Consider the following 19,299-nt stretch of genomic DNA (forward strand, 5'->3'; position numbering starts at 1 on the left):
ATTATCCTCTTTCCTCCTTTTAGTAAATGAGTAGGCTTTTAATAGGACACCAGAGTTAAGGCTTTAGAGCCTCTGTTTCTAATGCTTTGACCTCATTACATTTGTTTTAGATCTTTACAAAGGCTGACGTTGCCTCTTCTAATCCATGGATTATCCATGCATATCATGCTTCAGTTAATGTCGTGTTTGCTGCTTTCCTTTTGCGACCTGGCAGATTAACATGGGCAGAAGGGACGCGGATCCTCCGTGCTAGAGAATGCCTCATGAGGTCACATGCCATCACCTAGTTCTTTGAGAGACATTAAAGGTAGTCCATGTGTCTGAGAATTACTTCTAAGCCCATCCTTCTCCCTTGTGTCCTTAACTAGTGTGTTGTAGGGTGTAAATAACTTGTTCATGGACAGGTTTCAGCAAACATTCCAGCAGTTGGTCCTGTTCCAATAGTTGACCAGTGGTTGTATCAAATAATCCACTCAAGATCTCTGATCCACTACAGAGACGCATCTCCCAGCACTGAAGAGGATGATGGGTGAACCCAAGTACTACCTTCAATATAGTAATCGATGTACAACGCGGTTGCCTGTCGCACGCCAGTACTAACCAAATCGAAGAAATTCTGATCTAGTAACTGAACTTTCCCTTGATTCCTCCCCCAACACTAGTGTTTTGAAGAGTGTAAGTAACTTGTTTCTTATCAATAATTCTGAAAGCCTCTCGACAAACATTGCAGCCATAGGTCATGCTCCTGTAAATAATCTATAGATTCACTAATCTACATTATCGCTTCAATCCACTGCGGCCGAGGATCTCCCACACTCAGGAAGAGGGTTATTTATCCAAGAGCGGACTTCAACGTATCCAGCAATTCTAGGAAGTGGCTGTCCGTCACAAGTCAAGGCTTCACAAAAACATTCCATAAATCAACAAATAAATATGTTTTTATTTTTTATTTTGCAAAGATTTATATCGCGCGAACTTGACCCGAATCGGGTTTCAAGGCGCTTAACATAGCACCAGCTGCATTACATGAGGACACATTCATTTTTGTGAAACACTGGGAGATCAAGTGATTTGCCCAGAATCACAGGATGTTCAGCGTCATTGGCGAGACTCAAACCCAGTTCCCCAGATTCAAGGTCGACCGCCCTAGCCGTTAGGCCAACTCCTCTCCCCCGCATGCATACCTAAACGCTGCCTGATCTGTATATTTAAAACCTAAATTCCACTGTTTAGGACCCCTCTCCACCCAAATCCCTGGTATATAGTAAAAGTAGTGTACTCAAGCCCTGGTTGTCAGGGTGAGTAAAGCTCCATTTTTGTTAAACAAGCAAAGTTAAGAGCAAGCTTTTGGCGCTTCGAGGATCTGTAATGCAACACTATCCACCCCAGATGTCCACGCTTGTGCCTTGTTCAGTACTCGTCCCCACTCTTCCATTTCCCCCAGACGTGCTCACAAACACGGAGGTTCGTCTACGACCACGGATAGTGTTTGGTCGCCCTGGTTTATCCATGCAAATGAACGGCAATGCGATGACTGTTGTGTGAGTGTCCACGGATTGCTACTCTAGGACTTTAAGGCTTAGTATGGCCCATCTGTCAATAGGGCAGTCAAGACGCCCTTATGGGCAGATGTTGTGGCCAAGAAGGGCTGGTTCCTTAATATTCTACAATAACTCATGTTTGAGCTGAAGCAGCGCAGCTGCTGGGACCACTGTGCCAAGGAGACCAGGGTTTACCCCGAAGGCTGGAGGGAAGTACAGTCACCAGCGAAACGTAATACATATAAGAGGTTGGCAATGCCAAGGTGTAAAGAGCACCATCACACAAACACACACCCTCCTATAAAGGGTGCCTGAGCATCCTGTCCAGTTTTGCACAATATTACTGGCACACTTTGTTTTAATATGCACCACTTGCTACAAATTTTACCTGAATGTGCACTCATCCGGTACAACTTAAATTCACGGTCCTGTTAAATGTTAGGGTCTCCTGACACAGTAAGACAGGTGGCTGCCGACTCGAGTTTATGATTTGGGCAATACTTTCTAATGGAATTTGGATAAGCTTGGGTAAGGTAAGTGATTCTCTAGAGAACACAAAAAGGTTGAAGCTTGAGATTGCGTGGGGAGTGAAGTAATGAGGATGGGTCCTGCAGCATTGATCCATCTTCTCTTTTTAGGGCATACCGTCAGCATCCTTTCTATTTACTGTACCTACCTACATGTTGTAGTTTGCCAAATCTGCGTTAGAACTCTACTAGGGGAATGGGATTGTCCAGCGACACCACATCTGTCCGTGCGTGCTGATTTTGCAGCCCTGTTTGGGATGTGATCTTAAGCTGTGTGGCTTTTCCAGGGAAGACATCTAATTCAACTTTGCAAGTGCTGCAAATACCGACTGATGACAATAATGCCAGGGTGAGGTACATTCCTCGTTGAAGTAGAGAGGTCAAGAAACGCTTCAGAGGATCAAAAATGTCTAGAGTGAACTAGGATCTGGAGGGGAGATTTTAGTGTTGACACCTGTCCTCTTGTTTTATTACCTACAGGCCCTCACCTTCCCAGATCAGCTGTATGACGCTGTCTTTGATGAGGGTTCGGTGAGCAACAAGACGTCCATTCGGCTCTACGGAGGCGCTCTTCTCAGTGAGTATTGGTTTCTGTTGGCCAAAAGCTTCAAGGAGCTTGATTGTGTGACCGATTGCCAACGTCACATTGAATGCTTTAGAAGGAACGTCAATATTGAACTGATCTCATGTCATTTTCTAGCTGTTGGCTGGAGGTGTTTATGGACAGGTTGTGACTGATGACAGAAGGGCATGGGTGCAGGTGTGGAGATAAAATTCAGCCCTTGAAATGCCAAGAATGAATGTCTGGCTCTGGGCAGACTAGGCAAAGCTAAGGAGAGCATTGATGCACCATTTTAAGTGTGTGGTTATCTTCCTTCAAGTCTTGGACATGGTGTTCCATGCCGCACATGGCGTGCAGCGTACTATCGGGACCAACTTGCACGCACTTGTTTCACAACTCCGGCTGGGAGTGAACCCTTACCGAACACCTGTTATTGCTCAAATTGACAAAAGTTAATTCAGAGGTCATCAATTACAACTTATTTCGAAATGATAGAGGAAGCTCTCTTGTGTAGTGAGGAGAACCATCAGAGGGCAACACATTTTCATCACAACCTAGGCTACACTGGTCCTAAAGAAGGAAAAGAAAACAATCCTTAAGAAACTAGAAAATTAAGTCTCCTGTATCAGCTCTTAGCAAAATTATTCACAAAGACAACCAAGCAAACCTCCCTACAGTGTCACCGTTTGCGCTGTAAATTACCTGGTCCAGTAACAGTAATCCAACCTCTTCCGTTCTGGTTTTGGTTAATGTCCCACAGTCCTCATCATGGATTTGGGTCTTGATAGGTTCAATGACCACTCTTAGTAGGGCCACATTTCGACCCTAAAACAATAATCAATTCTTCTCTTAGCTTCTTCTCTAAATGAAAAACCCACAACTGACCCAGCTTTTCATCATAAATCAATCCTTCCGCCCTATTGATCTAGTTGACTTCATTTAGAGCTGGTGCAGAAAGTTGAAGCTAATACTATACGTCTCAATGGACAGGGATTTGCGCAAGGTTGAAGTTACTTTGGAAGCTAAATATTCCATCGCCCATAAATAGCCAGTTAAGACACGCGCTGAGAAACAGCAGAAGCTTGATGTGGGTTTTCTATTGGCACTTGGGCTCTCTGGCACTTTATTTGACAGATAGTGGTTTTCCAGAAAAGACCACTTTATCTATTGTATGTTGTTGGTATCTTTTAAAATTTGTACTTTAAATCGGTGCAAATTGTTTTACAAAGGTTTTTAATTAATTATACAATAAAAATACATTTGGAATTTTTCACTTGGTGTCTATGGAAATTGTTGGATTCTTTTCTGAACTCCTGGCCCATAAGGCCAGTACTACTAGACATAGGATAATGTGGAGCAAGAGATTATCATGTTGATCCTAGCACTAGGTATCTTCTCACTCTTGCATCTCACGTGCTTGGTCCGAAGGCTGGTCCACCTGCTGAAGCGAGCGGCTCCAAGGCTTATGCCAGCGCATGGGTCTGACCTCAGGAGGGGTACACTTCTACCAAGACATGGTCATGAGTGCCTCCCTCAGATGTTTTTTAGATCAGCTTAAACTCCACAAATTGAGTGCTAATCCCTGAAGGGGTGTTCGCCTGGTACCTTCACGGAATGCACCCCGTTAGGAAGTCAATTGGCTGTAAAAGTTGTATATGGTCTCTTGCTGTCAGTGCGTACAGTGAGGGCAGAGTCTGTCCCATGCCTGAACCGCGCTGCATTATCAAGCGCTGTGTGACTTCTCATACCTTTATCCCATGCATAGTTTTGGGGGGAAAATGCTTTTTTAATTGGTTTTCCACAAATTACTCAAAGGAAAAGTTAACCTTCAAACAATTCTAGCATGTCACTTGCATGTATGGTACATTCATGTCAATTCTAGCATGTCACTTGCATGTGTGATACATTCATGTCAATTCTAGCATGTCACTTGCATGTATGGTACATTCATGTCAATTCTAGCATGTCACTTGCATGTGCGATACTTTCATGTCAATTCTAGCATGTCACTTGCATGTATGGTACATTCATGTCAATTAATTCTCAATCGAAGACTGTATATCTTGTATGTTTCTCCATGCATTTCAGACACATGGAACGCTCTGCGAGAGTTATATTAAAGATCTAGAATATGATAAAAAAATGAGTCTTAATCCATAGAATCATATTTACTAAACAACTCAGTCACTACAATGCAGTTACCTGTGGATGTTCCACCAACTACTGACATGCCCATGTTTTTTGGGACATTGTGAGCAAAGACTTTGTCATATAATATATGAGTAAAGAAACTCAAATGAAATATACCCATTGTGAAAATGTTCAAGCTACATTCTTAAAATTCAATTTTAACATGCACATTAAAAGCTACGACTCTGCCCCACCATTGCCTATCTGTTCTATCCCCAGTCCTTATTTAGTTAAGCTGCCACATCAGTAAGTCTTTCTTTTAGTTCCAAATAGTTTGTATACAGAATTAAAGAGTAACATAAAAGTAATATTAGAAATAAAAAATGCAAGTGTACTGTCACGGAACCAATTGTGTGGACATGCATGTGTGTGTTTGTGTGTGCCTCACCGGCTACTGGGCTGGGAGAGAAATTTAGAGTGTGCATCACACACACCACCACCACCATCACTGCTGTGGTACCTACCACCACCACAACATGTGGCAGGATTGTTGTGCTTGTGTGTGGTTGCTGATGGGACTGCCCTCACTGTGGTTTGAGTCTGGGGTTTATAATGAGCCTGAAACTGCGTGTGATGAATGTGTATCGACCTTTCTTGTGGCCATCAACCTCACCGCACAGCAGGATGTCCTATTTTAGAAGAATGATGTTTGTATGTCGGAACCACGCAGGCATTTACCACGCCTGCTTTAACAACGTGGTCCCAAACACTAGTGCGTCTTTACAACATATTCCTTTACCACACAACTTCTTACAACGACGCGCCTTAGGGAAAGCGCTGGACTTTGAAATAGTATAAACTATTCCAACTCAAGTCTGCGCAACAGTAGGGAAAGTGTTGAACCTAAAGTACAGCATCAGTCCATCACTGATTTCCTTAAGACAAGTCCTTGTAACGGGTTGCGTGATAAAGGAATGTGTTGTAAAGACGTATTCGTGTTTCGAACCGCCTTGTTAAGGCACAGAGGGGTTCGAGCAATGATGTAAAGACTTTTTCCCCACATAGATTCATATAATGTTCTGTACAGAACGTTCAGCCGTGCTTAGCGAGGGCTACGGTTAGCGAGCGCTGGGCATTGGAGCTCGCCTATGGGCCATGGTTAGCGAGCCCTAGGCATAGGAGCTCATCTATGGGGCATGCTTAGTGAGTGATGGGCACAGGGGCTCACCTTTGGGGTATGCTTAGCGAGCGATGGGCACATGGGCTCGCCTATGGGGCATGTTTAGCGAGCTCTAGGCATAGGAGCTAGTCTATGGGGCATGCTTAGCGAGCGATGGGCACAGGGGCTCACCTTTGGAGTATGTTTAGCGAGCGATGGACACATGGGCTCGCCTATGGGACATGCTTAGCGAGCGATGGGCACAAGGGCTCGCCTATGGGGCATACTTAGCGAGCGATGGGCACAGGGGCTCTCCTATGGGGCATGCTTAGCGGGTGCTGGGCACAGGTCCTCGCCAATGGGCCATACTTAGTGAGTGCTGGGCACAGGTCCTCGCCTGTGGCCAGGCACTGTGCTATCTACCACACCACTGTGCCCACTGAGCATGACCTCTGGCCGTGCACAGCAGGTTGTCCTATTCTATAACACTGAATGAAACCCAAATATTGCCTTCATTGTGATGCGCGGTGCAGTAACTTGTGGCTTCGTCTCTCCATTGGGCAGGTATCTCCCTCATCATGTGGAACTCAATGTACACATCGGAGAAGGTGATCATCCGCTGGTCCTTGCTGACGGAAGCGTGCTACTTTGGGGTGCAGTTTGTAGGTGAGTGACTCCTCCCACTTATGCGTCTTCCTACTGGGCCATTTCGGTCACAACATCAAGAAAGCTTGAAAACCCAACACGGTGTTGGTTCACCAAGATGTTGATTTGAGGCTAAGCATGTATGTGTGGAGAGCGGGCGAGTTCCAATGATCTCCTCCCTTAATGTTTCCGTAAACCCTAATGGTTGAATGTGACGGTGGACTCGTCACCCTCCTCTCTAGAACATGTTCAGCAAAAAAGAGATTTGAGATGGTGGCAAGTGATGAATGAATCCCGCACTCCGCTGCAGCATTCGTGTTGGTACACGCTTCCAGGAGACCAGCAGAGAACAGTGGGGGGTCTGCATGCCGGGGCATTTTTAGGAACCTTACCCCCCTAACCTATCCCCTGGGTCAGGTCAAGTATCGCCGCCATTTTAGGAAGAGCACCTCTGGAAACACTCACCAGTCACCCAGTCACCCCTGATCTCTGCTCTCATTGGAGCACTAGCTCTCCAGTGCCCTGCGGCCTCCTCTCTGGTGACATGGGGGAGGGGGGGGTTGTTCATGAATCGCCACAGTCAGCGGGATCTGCACTTCTGAGCAAACCTGCTTCACTGTGAAAGGGCAGCACTGGCCTTTGAACTGGGGTGGTGGTTTTTAATGGGACATTTCTCTCAGTTCTCAGTAGGGCTGATATATACATTTATCCTGAGAGTGCGGGACCTTTCCAACAAGACTGCTTTACTGTTAATGGGACCATACGGACACTCTTCCACTGGGATTTCTATTCTCAAAAGGGACAGTGTGAGCAGTTCTTAAAGTGGCAATTCTTGGCCTTTTCAGCAGGGCTGACCTATGGGATGTATGATTTTGTGGAACATCGCCAGCTCTTCTCATCGGTACTGCTATCTTTGTAATGGGACAGAGCAAATGTTCCCCAAAGGGGCTGCCACTATTTGAAAAGACAGCACTTCTCAATAGGGGCACTGTGTTTTTTTATTTAGTTTTTATGGGATTTAGGTCGACCAGATGAAAGTTACTATTGTATGTCGATGAAGGTTGTTCGGTAGCAGGCAGCTGGATCAATCACTTATCTTCACTTTGATCCATGTGTTAAGTGTGCCAGTTGCTTACTGGGGTGCACATCTTAGCCCTGGGAGAGGGGGCAGAGCTGCGGCAGCCATGTTGGTGAAGGATCTGAAGCCACAATCCCGTGTCTTCACTGAGTCGGCACTGCCTTGCAAGCGGCCCCTTTAGCCGTGGCTCCGGAATTAATGCTGGGCAGTGCACTCCTCAGAACAGCTGACTCTTACCCAGCTGGTGCCCCTTCCTGGCTCTTCCTCTCCTCAGGTCACCTGTGTTTATTTTGGTACATTCTGCCCCTGGACCCTGTGCCCCAACATCCTCCTAGGCTGTGTCCTGTTCCGCCTTCCACTCCCTCTTTATAGTTCCAGCTTGACAGCGCAGCTATCACCAGACAATTATGTGAGTATCGCTAGAGGGGTTTGGGTCCGCCAACATGTCTGGAGCCAGGAGTACATGTTTTGATTGGGCAGATGTGTGCTACCAGAAAAAAGTGCTTGCCCTCCACGCAGCTGTGATCATTTTGTGTATAATTATCCAGCTGCCTGAGATTGAACTTTCAGGGACACACACATGATATGGTGATGCTGTAAAAGGGTCTTAGATAACTAGATAGTTTATGATGTTGGTACTTCTCTGGCAGCAGCACAGATGAGAGGACGGCAGTCATTAGCCTACAAAGATTTTAGGTCTGGTTTGACAGAGCTACTGTTATCTAACCTTTAACCTACACTGAGATTATTCTACAGTTCTTTGCTTCCACACAAATACTTATTGCTTCCCAAGCTATTTATTTGTATGTTTCACATTACCATACAACATTCCTTTAAAGCCAGACCTATTGGCATTACCAATGCCTGTTTTACAGAATGAGATTGCATCCATGGGGCTCGGAGAGGGCCATCTCCAGCCACCCCCTGGCTGTTGTCTGTAAACAGATGCACCACTGCAGTTATAGCTTAAAAAGGGCAGCACTTCAGCGGCTGAAGGATCACACCTTTCAAGTCCGCCCACAGCCCAGCTTTGAGGTCTGGCAAGACAATGCACTAGTCTGCTTGTCTCCTTCTATCAATTCTTTAAAATATACATAGGGTGAGCCTTTGCTCTACAGAAAGTAGTAGTTCTCTTTTTCGAGATTTATTGACTTACACAACACTTGTTCGTCATGCCTCTTTACATTTTGAGTTTTTCAGACTATACCAACACCTAATTATAATGCTGACTTCTAGGGTCCCCGTTAAGAGCTTGGCGATAAAAGTCACCAAACTTGCACATTCAATAAATACTCATTCTGCTGGTTTGGTTTCATAAATAACGCGTGTTCTGTAACTTTGATTATGATTTTTTTTGTGCCCTACAGCATCTGTATTTACCACATGTGAGAAAATCCGAATATTCAACATCGCATTTGTAAAATACTGAGGGGCTTATTCACAAGAGGCCTGTGCCACCGTAGCATCTCTTTTTTATGCTTCGGTAGCTCATGCCTCTCAATCATATCTGTGAGGTGACACAAAGCCACCCTGCATGGGTTTGCATGGCCTCATAGACATTGATAAGTCAAGGCAGTGCAAAGCCAGGTGGTTTTTCCACACAACACCCATGGAGTTTGACACTGTCCCAGATTTACAAAATCATGTACACCTTGGACAGCGCCAAAACCTTACGCCTCCCCAGAGCAGGCATAACGAGGAGAAATGTTTTAATTTCTCCTCGCTTTCTGCTCTTTCCATGTATGCTGAATTCTGCACTGCACATAGAACTAGGAAAACGTCTCCATGGATTGTTTTTGTGCAGAAATGTACAATTTTTCTAAATGAGACCCTGAATGTGCACTTTTTATCAGGAGCAGTAAATGTCATGCTTGATAAATATTGCATAAACAAACACCAGGAAGTTTCCCTTTTCCACATATTGAAAGTCCCCTGATTGAGAAAAACAATCCCCAGAGAGCAGAAACAGTCACAGCTGCACTCAGAGGTACCTCAGCCCAACCCAGAGCACAATCAGGGTGGGAGAGTGCAGGCAACCAGTTTGTTCGGCCACAATATCTTAAACAGGACAATCTGAATCCATTATCCTTCTACAACATTGCATAGTCATCACAAGCAGAAACCTGCAAAACTCTGCCATTGTGGGCCCCCTCATGGTGTACAGATCCTGAGTAACCCTGGGCGGTGAACTCCCCAAAACTCAGCTTCGTGGTGCGTAGCTGAGATTTTCTTCCTCACTTGCGTTCGTCAACATCAAGTTTCCGACCGCGAGTGAAGAAAATCAACCTCCCGGTGGGATTTTTCCTCATTCGCGATCGTCAACATCAAGTTGGCGAGTGTGAAAAATCAACATCCCGGCGAGATATCTCAAAGCGGGGGTGGTCAGGTTTCTGATTGCAAGTGGTCGCGTATGCTCGCAACAGCTCATGTTGAGAAACTGCCCATTTGCGTTGAGAAAGCTGCCGCTCGAGTAAAAATCTACTCGAGCGCCAGAAAAGGAAAGCAGGGACTGCTTGCACTGTGCATGGTGACATTCGCAATGATTGCACAGTGCGGACAAGCATCCGGCACTGTGCAATCACAGCGAACAGCATTTTTCTATTGTACTCCGCCTCTCGCGTAGCTCTGCGCAGTGCAGAGGAGTTTTTTTGCTCTTCGGGTAGTGCAACTCCACGAACTCCGTCCAGGGTAAATCCTGAGCTGAAGGTGGTAAGACACCACAACCATCAGGTGGGCTGCCTGAAGCAAAAGACCCACCAAAAACTAGAACTCACCTGTGGAAGGAGATAACAAACCAAATCAGTGGTGTTTCAACATTTCCACGTGATGTTGAAGATGTGAAAAGGAGGTTCAATAAGTTGAAACTCTATGCAACAAAGCTGCAATCAGTTGTGTGGGTCCGGTGGCAAACAATTATAGCACTACAAGCCTTTTTAGGAGGAGTGGATAGCAGTGCAGATCCCTACGTGGGCTCTAGGTTATTCCCCAATGAGGCACGGGCATTCTGAATGGGTCCATATTGAGCTGGTATGTCCTTGTGATCTGAGCAGACTGACTCATGTTTAGTGGTTCCAGCCTTACTCTGTCAATTCTGGCTCTCATGCTGCCTTGCTGTGTCGTACTGCATTGCTGCGTCTTACTGCATTGCTGCATCGTGCTGACATCGCGGCTGGGTGGTTTGATTTCAAGCATACTGCAGGGCTTGAAGCAGAACATGGATCTAGCGTAGCATGATGTCATGGTCTAGTTGTGCTGCATCCATGGTGGTGTAGGCAGGGCCGGGCTGCGAACCCAAAGCAGCCCTGGCAATTTTAGCAAACCAACATGGGGTGTGGGTGTATGCAATTGTGAAGCGTGTCCTTGTGTAACGTAACTGGTGCTCATGTAAAGCGCTCCAATACCTTCGGGTCCAGTTTGCGCTACATAAAACTCCAACAAAAAAAAGAGCTTCTGCTTTTGTTACTCGGGGCAGATATTGCAGCACTGCTGCAAAACCGTCCCCCAGTAAGAAAACCGTCTCCCACTGCTGCAAAACCGTCCCCCAGTAAGAAAACCGTCTCCCACTGCTGCAAAACCGGCCCCCGTAAGAAAACCGTCTCCCACTGCTGCAAAACCGGCCCCCGTAAGAAAACCGTCTCCCACTGCTGCAAAACCGGCCCCCGTAAGAAAACCGTCTCCCACTGCTGCAAAACCGGCCCCCGTAAGAAAACCGTCTCCCACTGCTGCAAAACCGGCCCCCGTAAGAAAACCGTCTCCCACCGCTACAAAACCGGCCCCCAGTAAGAAAACCGTCTCCCACCGCTACAAAACCGGCCCCTAGTAAGAAAACCGTCTCCCACTGCTGCAAAACCGTCCCCCAGTAAGAAAACCGTCTCCCACTGCTGCAAAACCGGCCCCCGTAAGAAAACCGTCTCCCACCGCTACAAAACCGGCCCCCAGTAAGAAAACCGTCTCCCACCGCTACAAAACCGGCCCCTAGTAAGAAAACCGTCTCCCACTGCTGCAAAACCGTCCCCCAGTAAGAAAACCGTTTCCCACCGCTGCAAAACCGGCCCCCGTAAGAAAACCGTCTCCCACCGCTACAAAACCGGCCCCCAGTAAGAAAACCGTCTCCCACCGCTACAAAACCGGCCCCTAGTAAGAAAACCGTCTCCCACTGCTGCAAAACCGTCCCCCAGTAAGAAAACCGTTTCCCACCGCTGCAAAACTGTCCCCCAGTAAGAAAACCGTCTCCCACCGCTGCAAAACCGGCCCCCACCCTTTCAGCCTTCTGGGGAAACGTTCAATGTCCCTTATGCCCAGTCCGGCCCTGGGTGTAGAGCGCAGTGGCTGTGTGAGCTGTGGCAGTCAACCCGGGAATGATTCCTCACTGCATGTCTGCTTGTAGGCCTGGCCCTGTGGACAGTGGTGTATGATTTTATTTCAGCTCCAAAAGTGCGTATATTGAGTTCTCGTACATTTTTGTGCTATTTTTAGTTGTGCTTTGATGTTGTTGTCCATATTTTACTCTATTGCTGACACTTTCTGCAACTGTTACCAGCTGCTTTGGGCTGGGGTATTTTGGGGTATTATTTTCTACTAGGCTCCAATGACCTCTCATACTTGTATTTGTGTTTTATTTACAGAATACAGTAAATATCTTATGTGATAAATAATGGATGCCTTAAGTAACGCACACTACCATGGACATACATTAAATATCGCATGAATTAAATGCGTTTTTGAACACGTTATCTGGTTTACCACCAACGCTGTAATTACCACAAAGTTGAGTGTTATTTGCTAGAAACAGCGCAGAAAAAAATCTTTTTTTTTTTAAATACAAACCCTAATTGGAGGAATACTTTGTTGGTTTTGCTAAAATCTCAGCCAAAAAACAAGATGTGACACTTTCTTTGCACAGATTTGTCTTTCAGAGAGATTTGCAGCATAAATTGCATCAAAATGCTCAATACCAGGCAGTGCTTAGTGTTTAAAACAATGTAAGTGCCGGGCTCTCGTCCAGAGCCCACTGTAGCTTGCCCCTGCCATGCTGCCAATCACAGTAACAACACACCTAAGTGCTGGGGCAAATTAAGCATTGGTACTAGGACTATTATCACCCCAACCCTTGTGTTACTTCATCATTGGAAACTTACACCGATGCCAGGTTTTGTTTGTGATAAATGATGGATGGTGCATAATATGGCTTCATACTCGCTGACTTTTCTTGGCGGCATATTATCAAGGGGCCGCGGTAATCATCGCAAATTGCGCTTAGCATTTGCATTATCGCCATCTTTCCAGTTCACATCGCCGTGTTAGCGGGGTATTTGCAACACTTTGCTGACAGGCGATATGACACCCGGCGATAGATGGCGATACACATCCATAGCGGTGGAATACAGCGAAATATGAACAGCGCTAATGAGAATGTTGTAAATGGGGAGATGTGGACTTAGCCATCCAAGCCACCTCCCAGTTAACTTATAGCTAAGTCTGGATTTTTGCAGATGTAGGAATCCGACGGAAACCGCGGTTAGCGTGACTTCAATTATCACTTTGCATGTTTGGGGCCCGGTTGTTAATACCGCGGTGTTTCCTTAGCGACTTTATTCATGTTGGTTTTCGAGGGAACGCCTATTTTGCATCTGATTAGCTATGTATATCGCTAAGATGCGAGGCATCTCGTAAACGGCAGCTAACATGCGCTAATGCATCAAATCCAATTGGCCGCACTCTGCTCGTCTACCAGCAAGTTGCCCCAAGGAACTATGGTCCATGTAGTGGCGACGGCGAGTACGCCTGTGCCACAGTGTTAGAAAAAAGTAAGTGTCGCATTAGCCATCCCTGGACACGTGTTTCGAGGTAGTTGCCTCTCGTCAGCAGGGAGTAGGTGAGTGTAAGGGGGTGCCGCGTAGACTGCCAAAAACGTATTAACAGGTAACGTACCACTCATGGCGCGCAGGTGCTGGTCCAAGGCCCGTCGGCCCAATGGCTCAAGGGAGCCTTAAATACAACAAATCCAATTGGCCGCACTCTGCTCGTCTACCAGCAAGTTGCCCCAAGGAACTATGGTCCATGTAGTAGCAACGGCGAGTACGCCTATGCCACAGTGTCAGAAAAAAGTAAGTGTCGCATTAGCCATCCCTGGACACGTGTTTCGCGGTAGTTGCCTCTCGTCAGCAGGGAGTAGGTGAGTGTAAGGGGGTGCCACGTAGACTGCCAAAAACGTATTAACAGGTAACGTACCACTCATGGCGCGCAGGTGCTGGTCCAAGGCTAATGCATGTTAGCGCCGCCTTGATGATTGTGCGATGTGTAAAGTGCCGTTTTTCCGGCGCTATGTGCCGGGAAAGCGACGATATGGCCCTTGTTAATATGCCCCTTAGTTTGCTCTTACAAGGCAACTTTGTTGGATTTTCAAACCCCCTATAAATAATACAACAAACGATAAAATATATGATTAAAAACTAATAATTCCATTTATAGGGTAGCACGGAGAGTTTGTGGCAGCGAAAATAAAACGCTGAAAGAAACGCATCTTCGCGTGTAACCACGCCTGCATCAGAACTTATTTTTGTGCCGCATGAGTGAGCTCCTAGAAGCCCTCTGCTCTCCCCCGTCTTGTGGGTGCTCCATTCAGGCCACTATAGACAGCTGTGTTCCAACCATGAATGGCCACAAGAGGGCTCCGGATTGCAAAAAGTGGCATCCAAAAGCCTTTGTTGCTGGAAAAAGTGCGCCCTCCAGAGCTTGCCTAGGCCTCACACTCCTTGTAGCCGGGCTGCCACGCGACCAAGCAAATGCGTTTTGCACTGTTTTGCTGCATGCATGATTTGGAGTGGAGCAAATAGTTTACCCTAGTCTGCTTTAAGGAAAGGAGTTTACACCAGGGAAACATGGGGTAAATAGATTGTTACCAACGTTAATCATATGTAAAGTATTTCTTTGCTTTTAAATAATTTTGCACGGGTGATAGTGGGTTTAACAAGCAAAAATTATTTAAAAAAAATATAAAGTAAATCGACGTTACTTTATTTTAGCTATGAAGTATTGAAACTGAACTTATGTTATTTTTTTGATACCTAGCTTCATTTTCACATATGAAAAATAGAACTGTCTCCTACCATTTGTTTTAGAAACAGAGCAAAATATTGTGAAGCGTGTTCAACCTGGTGTAATGTGTGCTCTTTTTTTCTTTACCTAGACCGGTGCAAAGTTCCTGTAATATTGCCTCCGCTGTTCCTGACAGCCACACCCCCCCACGGTCAGCACTGATATCTGGGCATCAGCTGAGGCCTCAGATTGGACACGTGGGCTCTGTAAAGAGGTGAAACTAGTCTGGTGCCTCATTTCCAGGAGCTGGGCACTGTATGAGGTGGCACTGCTTGTAAAGTGGTGGGGGCGCTAGGCCCACATACTTTATAAAGGAGCACACAGACACCAGATTGAGGGTAGAAAACTGGCCCTGAGCACGTGCGCTCGGACCTTTTTATTCTCAGGGTCACCTGACTGGTGACGCCTGTGGTGGGTGGGTGTTTAGTGTGGGTTACAGCCCTGAAACACTAGAATGTATCCAGCCGGATACTACATCCCTCCCAACTTTGGATAAAAGGAAATATAGGAAGTCCAACCTGTAAAGAAAACCAGACACCCCAAAATAAATTACAAGTGGCATTATCTTCAGGCCGCAGGCCCAGCGGTGTTAGATTTCTTGGACCACCATTGTTCGTGACGTTCGGGTTCGCCTTGGCAAAATACCTGAAACCGACCTGGTCTATCAGTAACAATGTCTATGTACACAAGTCCTTCCTCAGGATACTGGGAGCTGTGATGAGATCCACTCTGTGATGTCTCTTGTCATAAGGTTTGTGCCTAGAGGCGACGTGCTTGATGTTGTTCCTGTATCATGACGGCCAAGACACTTCCAACTTGCCTCTCTCACTTGGGCTCCTCTCTCACCAGAGCCTCCAGGTGGGCTTTCCTGCTGGGCGGCCATGGGACCGTGTGAACCGTGCAAGCTCCACGTGGGCCGCGCTAAGGCGTCGCTTCAGAACTGCCAACGTGACTCACAGCCTAGTCGCACATGTGTCCGCCAAGGGTGATGTTTCCACCTCGGTGTCCTCGCCGTCAGGAATCTGGTTCTGTGTCTTCCTCTCAGGGTCGCAGGGCAACCAGTCTCCGGCTGCGTCCTCTGTGCATCCTGAGCATGTCGAGGAGCTGCTGCCGAACATCTCTCCCATTCGGACTCCCATTTCACTGGAATTCCGCCGAGGCCCCTTGCCCCTGGATTTCCACTTGACTGCATGGGCTGTGCGGGCCATCGTGTAGGCTGCGCGTAGGGGTCGCTTCAGAACTCCCAACAGGGCCACGGCCTAGTCATGCTTTATCCCAAGGGGTGGATCTTCTAATGGCCGGTTGTGCTCTACTTCGGTATGCTGCAGGCTGACGGGGGTGCGCAGACGGTTCCTGGGCGGCCTGCCTTCTTGGACTCCGGTTGCCTGGAGTGTGTGGATTCCCTTAGGTGTTGTGCTGCTTCTTGGTGGTGTTGATGACTTCACCATTATTCTTTGATGGGGCAGTGGGCGGCTGTCCGGTGTCTCGGGGTGCTCTCTTCTGTGATGATGCGAGTACTCTGCCAGGTCACTTCGCCTCTTCTTCCTTTGCACGCCTGTGTTGGTTGTCTGCCCTGTGGCGCTGTGCCACTGTACCTTTCTCCTTCGTAGGCTGACATCCTATCATCCTCTTCTACTCTTCTTTCTTCATGGCGTCTTGCCACTCACGCTCTGTCTTTTCTTTCCTTCCTTTGCGACGTGGTCTGATCTTCTCACATTCTTTACCATCCTAACCAGGCTTCTCCTTGTAGCGTGCACTCTACGCGTTTCCCTCTAGTCTTGTCCCAGCAATAGGACACGGTCTTCTTTTCACTCTGTAACTGGACCGGTCGTCGCGATCTTCTTCCTTTGATTCCTTCCAACTTCTAGGTACTGATGTTGAACTTATCGTCCGTCGCTTTCTGGTCCTCTTCGCGGACATTTCCTGGGGTCCTCTTTGCGGACATCCCCTCGGACACTCACTTCACGGACTTCTTCTCCATTCTTCTGATCAGACATCTTGTCAGGTCTCTTCTCTCTGACGACCATCTGCCTGGTCCGCTTCTTTTCTCTGGCGACCATCTGGCTGGTCTGCTTCTTCTTTTCTCTGGTGACCATCTGGCTGGTCGGCTTCTTCTCTTCTCTCTGGCGACCATCTAGCTGGTCGGCTTCTTCTCTGGCGACCATCTGGCTGGTCGGCTTCTTCTCTTCTCTGGCGACCATCTGGCTGGTCGGCTTCTTCTCTTTTTCTGGGTCTTCGTGCTTCTGGTGGTCTGTGCAACCACTTATTCATCTTCTCCGCACTCACATTGCTGCAGCGCACTTCTGGTGGCGCTCTTCCGTTACCTTTTGGGTGCACTCGCTGCGTGTTCCTTTACTACCTTTGTTCCTGGAGCAGTGTCTGCTGTTCTTGCGCATCTTCACAGTTGCCTGGTGCTGAGTTCTTGAACCACCGTTCGTTTGTCTGGTGGTGCTCCTTCTTCTTCCTGCTGCTGCAATGACAACCTGTGGCCATCAGGTGCCGTTACACTTTCTGTCGGTCTCGGCTCGGTTCAGTGCTTCTGGTGGTCTGCGCCACCGCTCTGTCAACCTGCTCCTGGTCACTACTTGTGCACGCTAGTCACTGCGTTCTGCTTCCCTTCTTGGAGTGCCAGTTTGCTGTCCTCTTGCGCTTTGGCTAGCCACAGTTGTCCCTGTGCTGCGATCTCACACTCCTGGTGCTTTCTTGCGCTTTGTCACTTTCTCCTTCGCAGTGTCGTGGCTTGGCACCACTCTAGCATATCAGCGTTAATGTGCGTTCGCTTTTGCGCATTATTTAGTCCTTCCTGCATCTTTGCCAGGTAGGTCCTTTCTTTCTCTTCACAGATGCTCTTTGTCGCTCAACTACGGGCAGCTGCCAGCCGGCCCTGTCTTGCTGCTATGTATCTTTGGCTTGTTGCAGGCTTGTTTTCCTCTTTTGCTGCAGTACCAAAGGTGTCCGCTAGATGGCAGGGGAGCACTTTCACCGGCACCGGCAGTCTTTTCCTTTCACTCTGGACCTTTTATCATCGCTGCCGGTGCTGGGCTTTGGTGTAGCGTGGAAGTTGGGTGCAGAGCCTCTCTCGATGGGCTCAGGGCAATGCTCTCCTGCAATGGTTCACTGGCACTGCAGTGCTCTGATCGGCCAGAGCAGCTTCACCCACGCTGCTGGCCACGCCTTGCTGTCTCCTTTCTCTCGCGGCCGCTCCTGCCGCTTTCCTCGGTGCCCACTCACTGTGCGCCTCTGCTGCTGACGCTCTCCTGCTGCCAGGCACCGGGACCACAGTAGGTGTTTTTTATGTATTTATTTTGTGGAAACGTGTGCATTAGCGTTCACACGATTGGGGCTCTTTTAATGCAGATTCGTTTGTATGGGCCTTGCAGCGTTCTCTCTCCTTTGCGGCTGCATGGGGGGCCATCTCGCGATCTTCGCGCTTCTTTTCCCATGCCTCGCCTCAATGCGCCTCTGTCCAGCCGCCGGCCACCCGCTGACTTTGCCTCTCTCTCCCCGCCCGCAGCAGCTTCTTAGTTCACACGCTGCCCGGGGCGGGGGAGGGTTAGCGCCGCTGCCAGAACTTGCTTGCTTGGCCGTCGGCCATTCATTTGCACCGATGTTCGCCCCTCACAGCAGACCTCTATCTTCTAGGGCTGTGCCGCGGGGGTGCCGGCGCCTCCCTGGTCAGCTGCTGGCGGCATGCACTCTTCTTTCTTCTCCCCCCTCCCGCCCGCAGCAGCTTCGTCCAGTTCCTACGCTGTGTGGGGTGGGGGTTGGAGCCGCTGCTTCAAAACAGGTCAGTCGTCCCTTTTGGCCATGGATGCGGGGTGGGCTCCCGCCGGCCTACTAGCACTCGGGGTCACTTCTTTTGTATTGCACAGCCCCGCGCCCCCATCCCAATTCACGAGCTCACCTCCGGCCGGCAGGTCATTTCTTCAACGCGGGTGTGTCTGCTTGGTTCCCTTTCTCCCCACGGCACTTCCACTTCCACGCAGGGGGGCAGCTCACAGCAGGCTCATGAGGTGTGGGGTGGGCTCCCGGTCACCTTGTCTTCTTCATGCAGGCCCAGAGCTCATCACATGCCCTGCGGGCCTTCAGGCGGCTGGCACCCTCCTCCTAGGGGGTGAGTGCCGATTTCACACGGCAGCTCTCTTCCCCTCACCCGTCTTCATCGGCCTCACACTTCCCCCACCAGGATCAGGGGAGGTGAAGCCACTGCACACATGGCATAAGACCCACTCGTCGCCATTGTAAAGTGGTGGGGGCGCTAGGCCCACATACTGTATAAAGGAGCACACAGACACCAGATTGAGGGTAGATAACTGGCCCTGAGCACGTGCGCTCGGACCTTTTTATTCCCAGGGTCACCTGACTGGTGACGCCTGTGGTGGGTTGGTGTTTAGTGTGGGTTACAGCCTTGAAACACTAGAATGTATCCAGCCGGATACTACACTGCTGTCTGATGCCTCTTCTTCCGAAGCTTGCACCTGTAAAGGGCCGCACTCTTCCCTGGGAGCTCTTCTGGCAGCAGCTGGGTACTCTAGCGGGTGACACTGGAGACGTGTCCC

At 48.4% G+C, this 19,299-nt stretch overlaps 1 protein-coding gene across 5 annotated transcripts in view; it reads left to right on the forward strand.

Moving 5' to 3' along the window:
* The window catches only part of TP53I11 (tumor protein p53 inducible protein 11), a 442,907-nt gene that overhangs the window by 400,371 nt on the left and 23,237 nt on the right, over positions 1–19,299 (forward strand). For all 5 annotated transcript variants that reach the window (XM_085643446.1, XM_085643443.1, XM_085643442.1 and 2 more), the window contains 2 exons: positions 2,549–2,645; positions 6,484–6,585. In XM_085643446.1, the coding sequence (XP_085499572.1) occupies positions 2,549–2,645; positions 6,484–6,585 (199 nt within the window). The remainder of the gene's footprint in view (positions 1–2,548; positions 2,646–6,483; positions 6,586–19,299) is intronic.

This window comes from Triturus cristatus, chromosome 3_1 (assembly GCF_964204655.1).
Source record: "Triturus cristatus chromosome 3_1, aTriCri1.1, whole genome shotgun sequence".
NCBI lineage: Eukaryota > Metazoa > Chordata > Amphibia > Caudata > Salamandridae > Triturus > Triturus cristatus.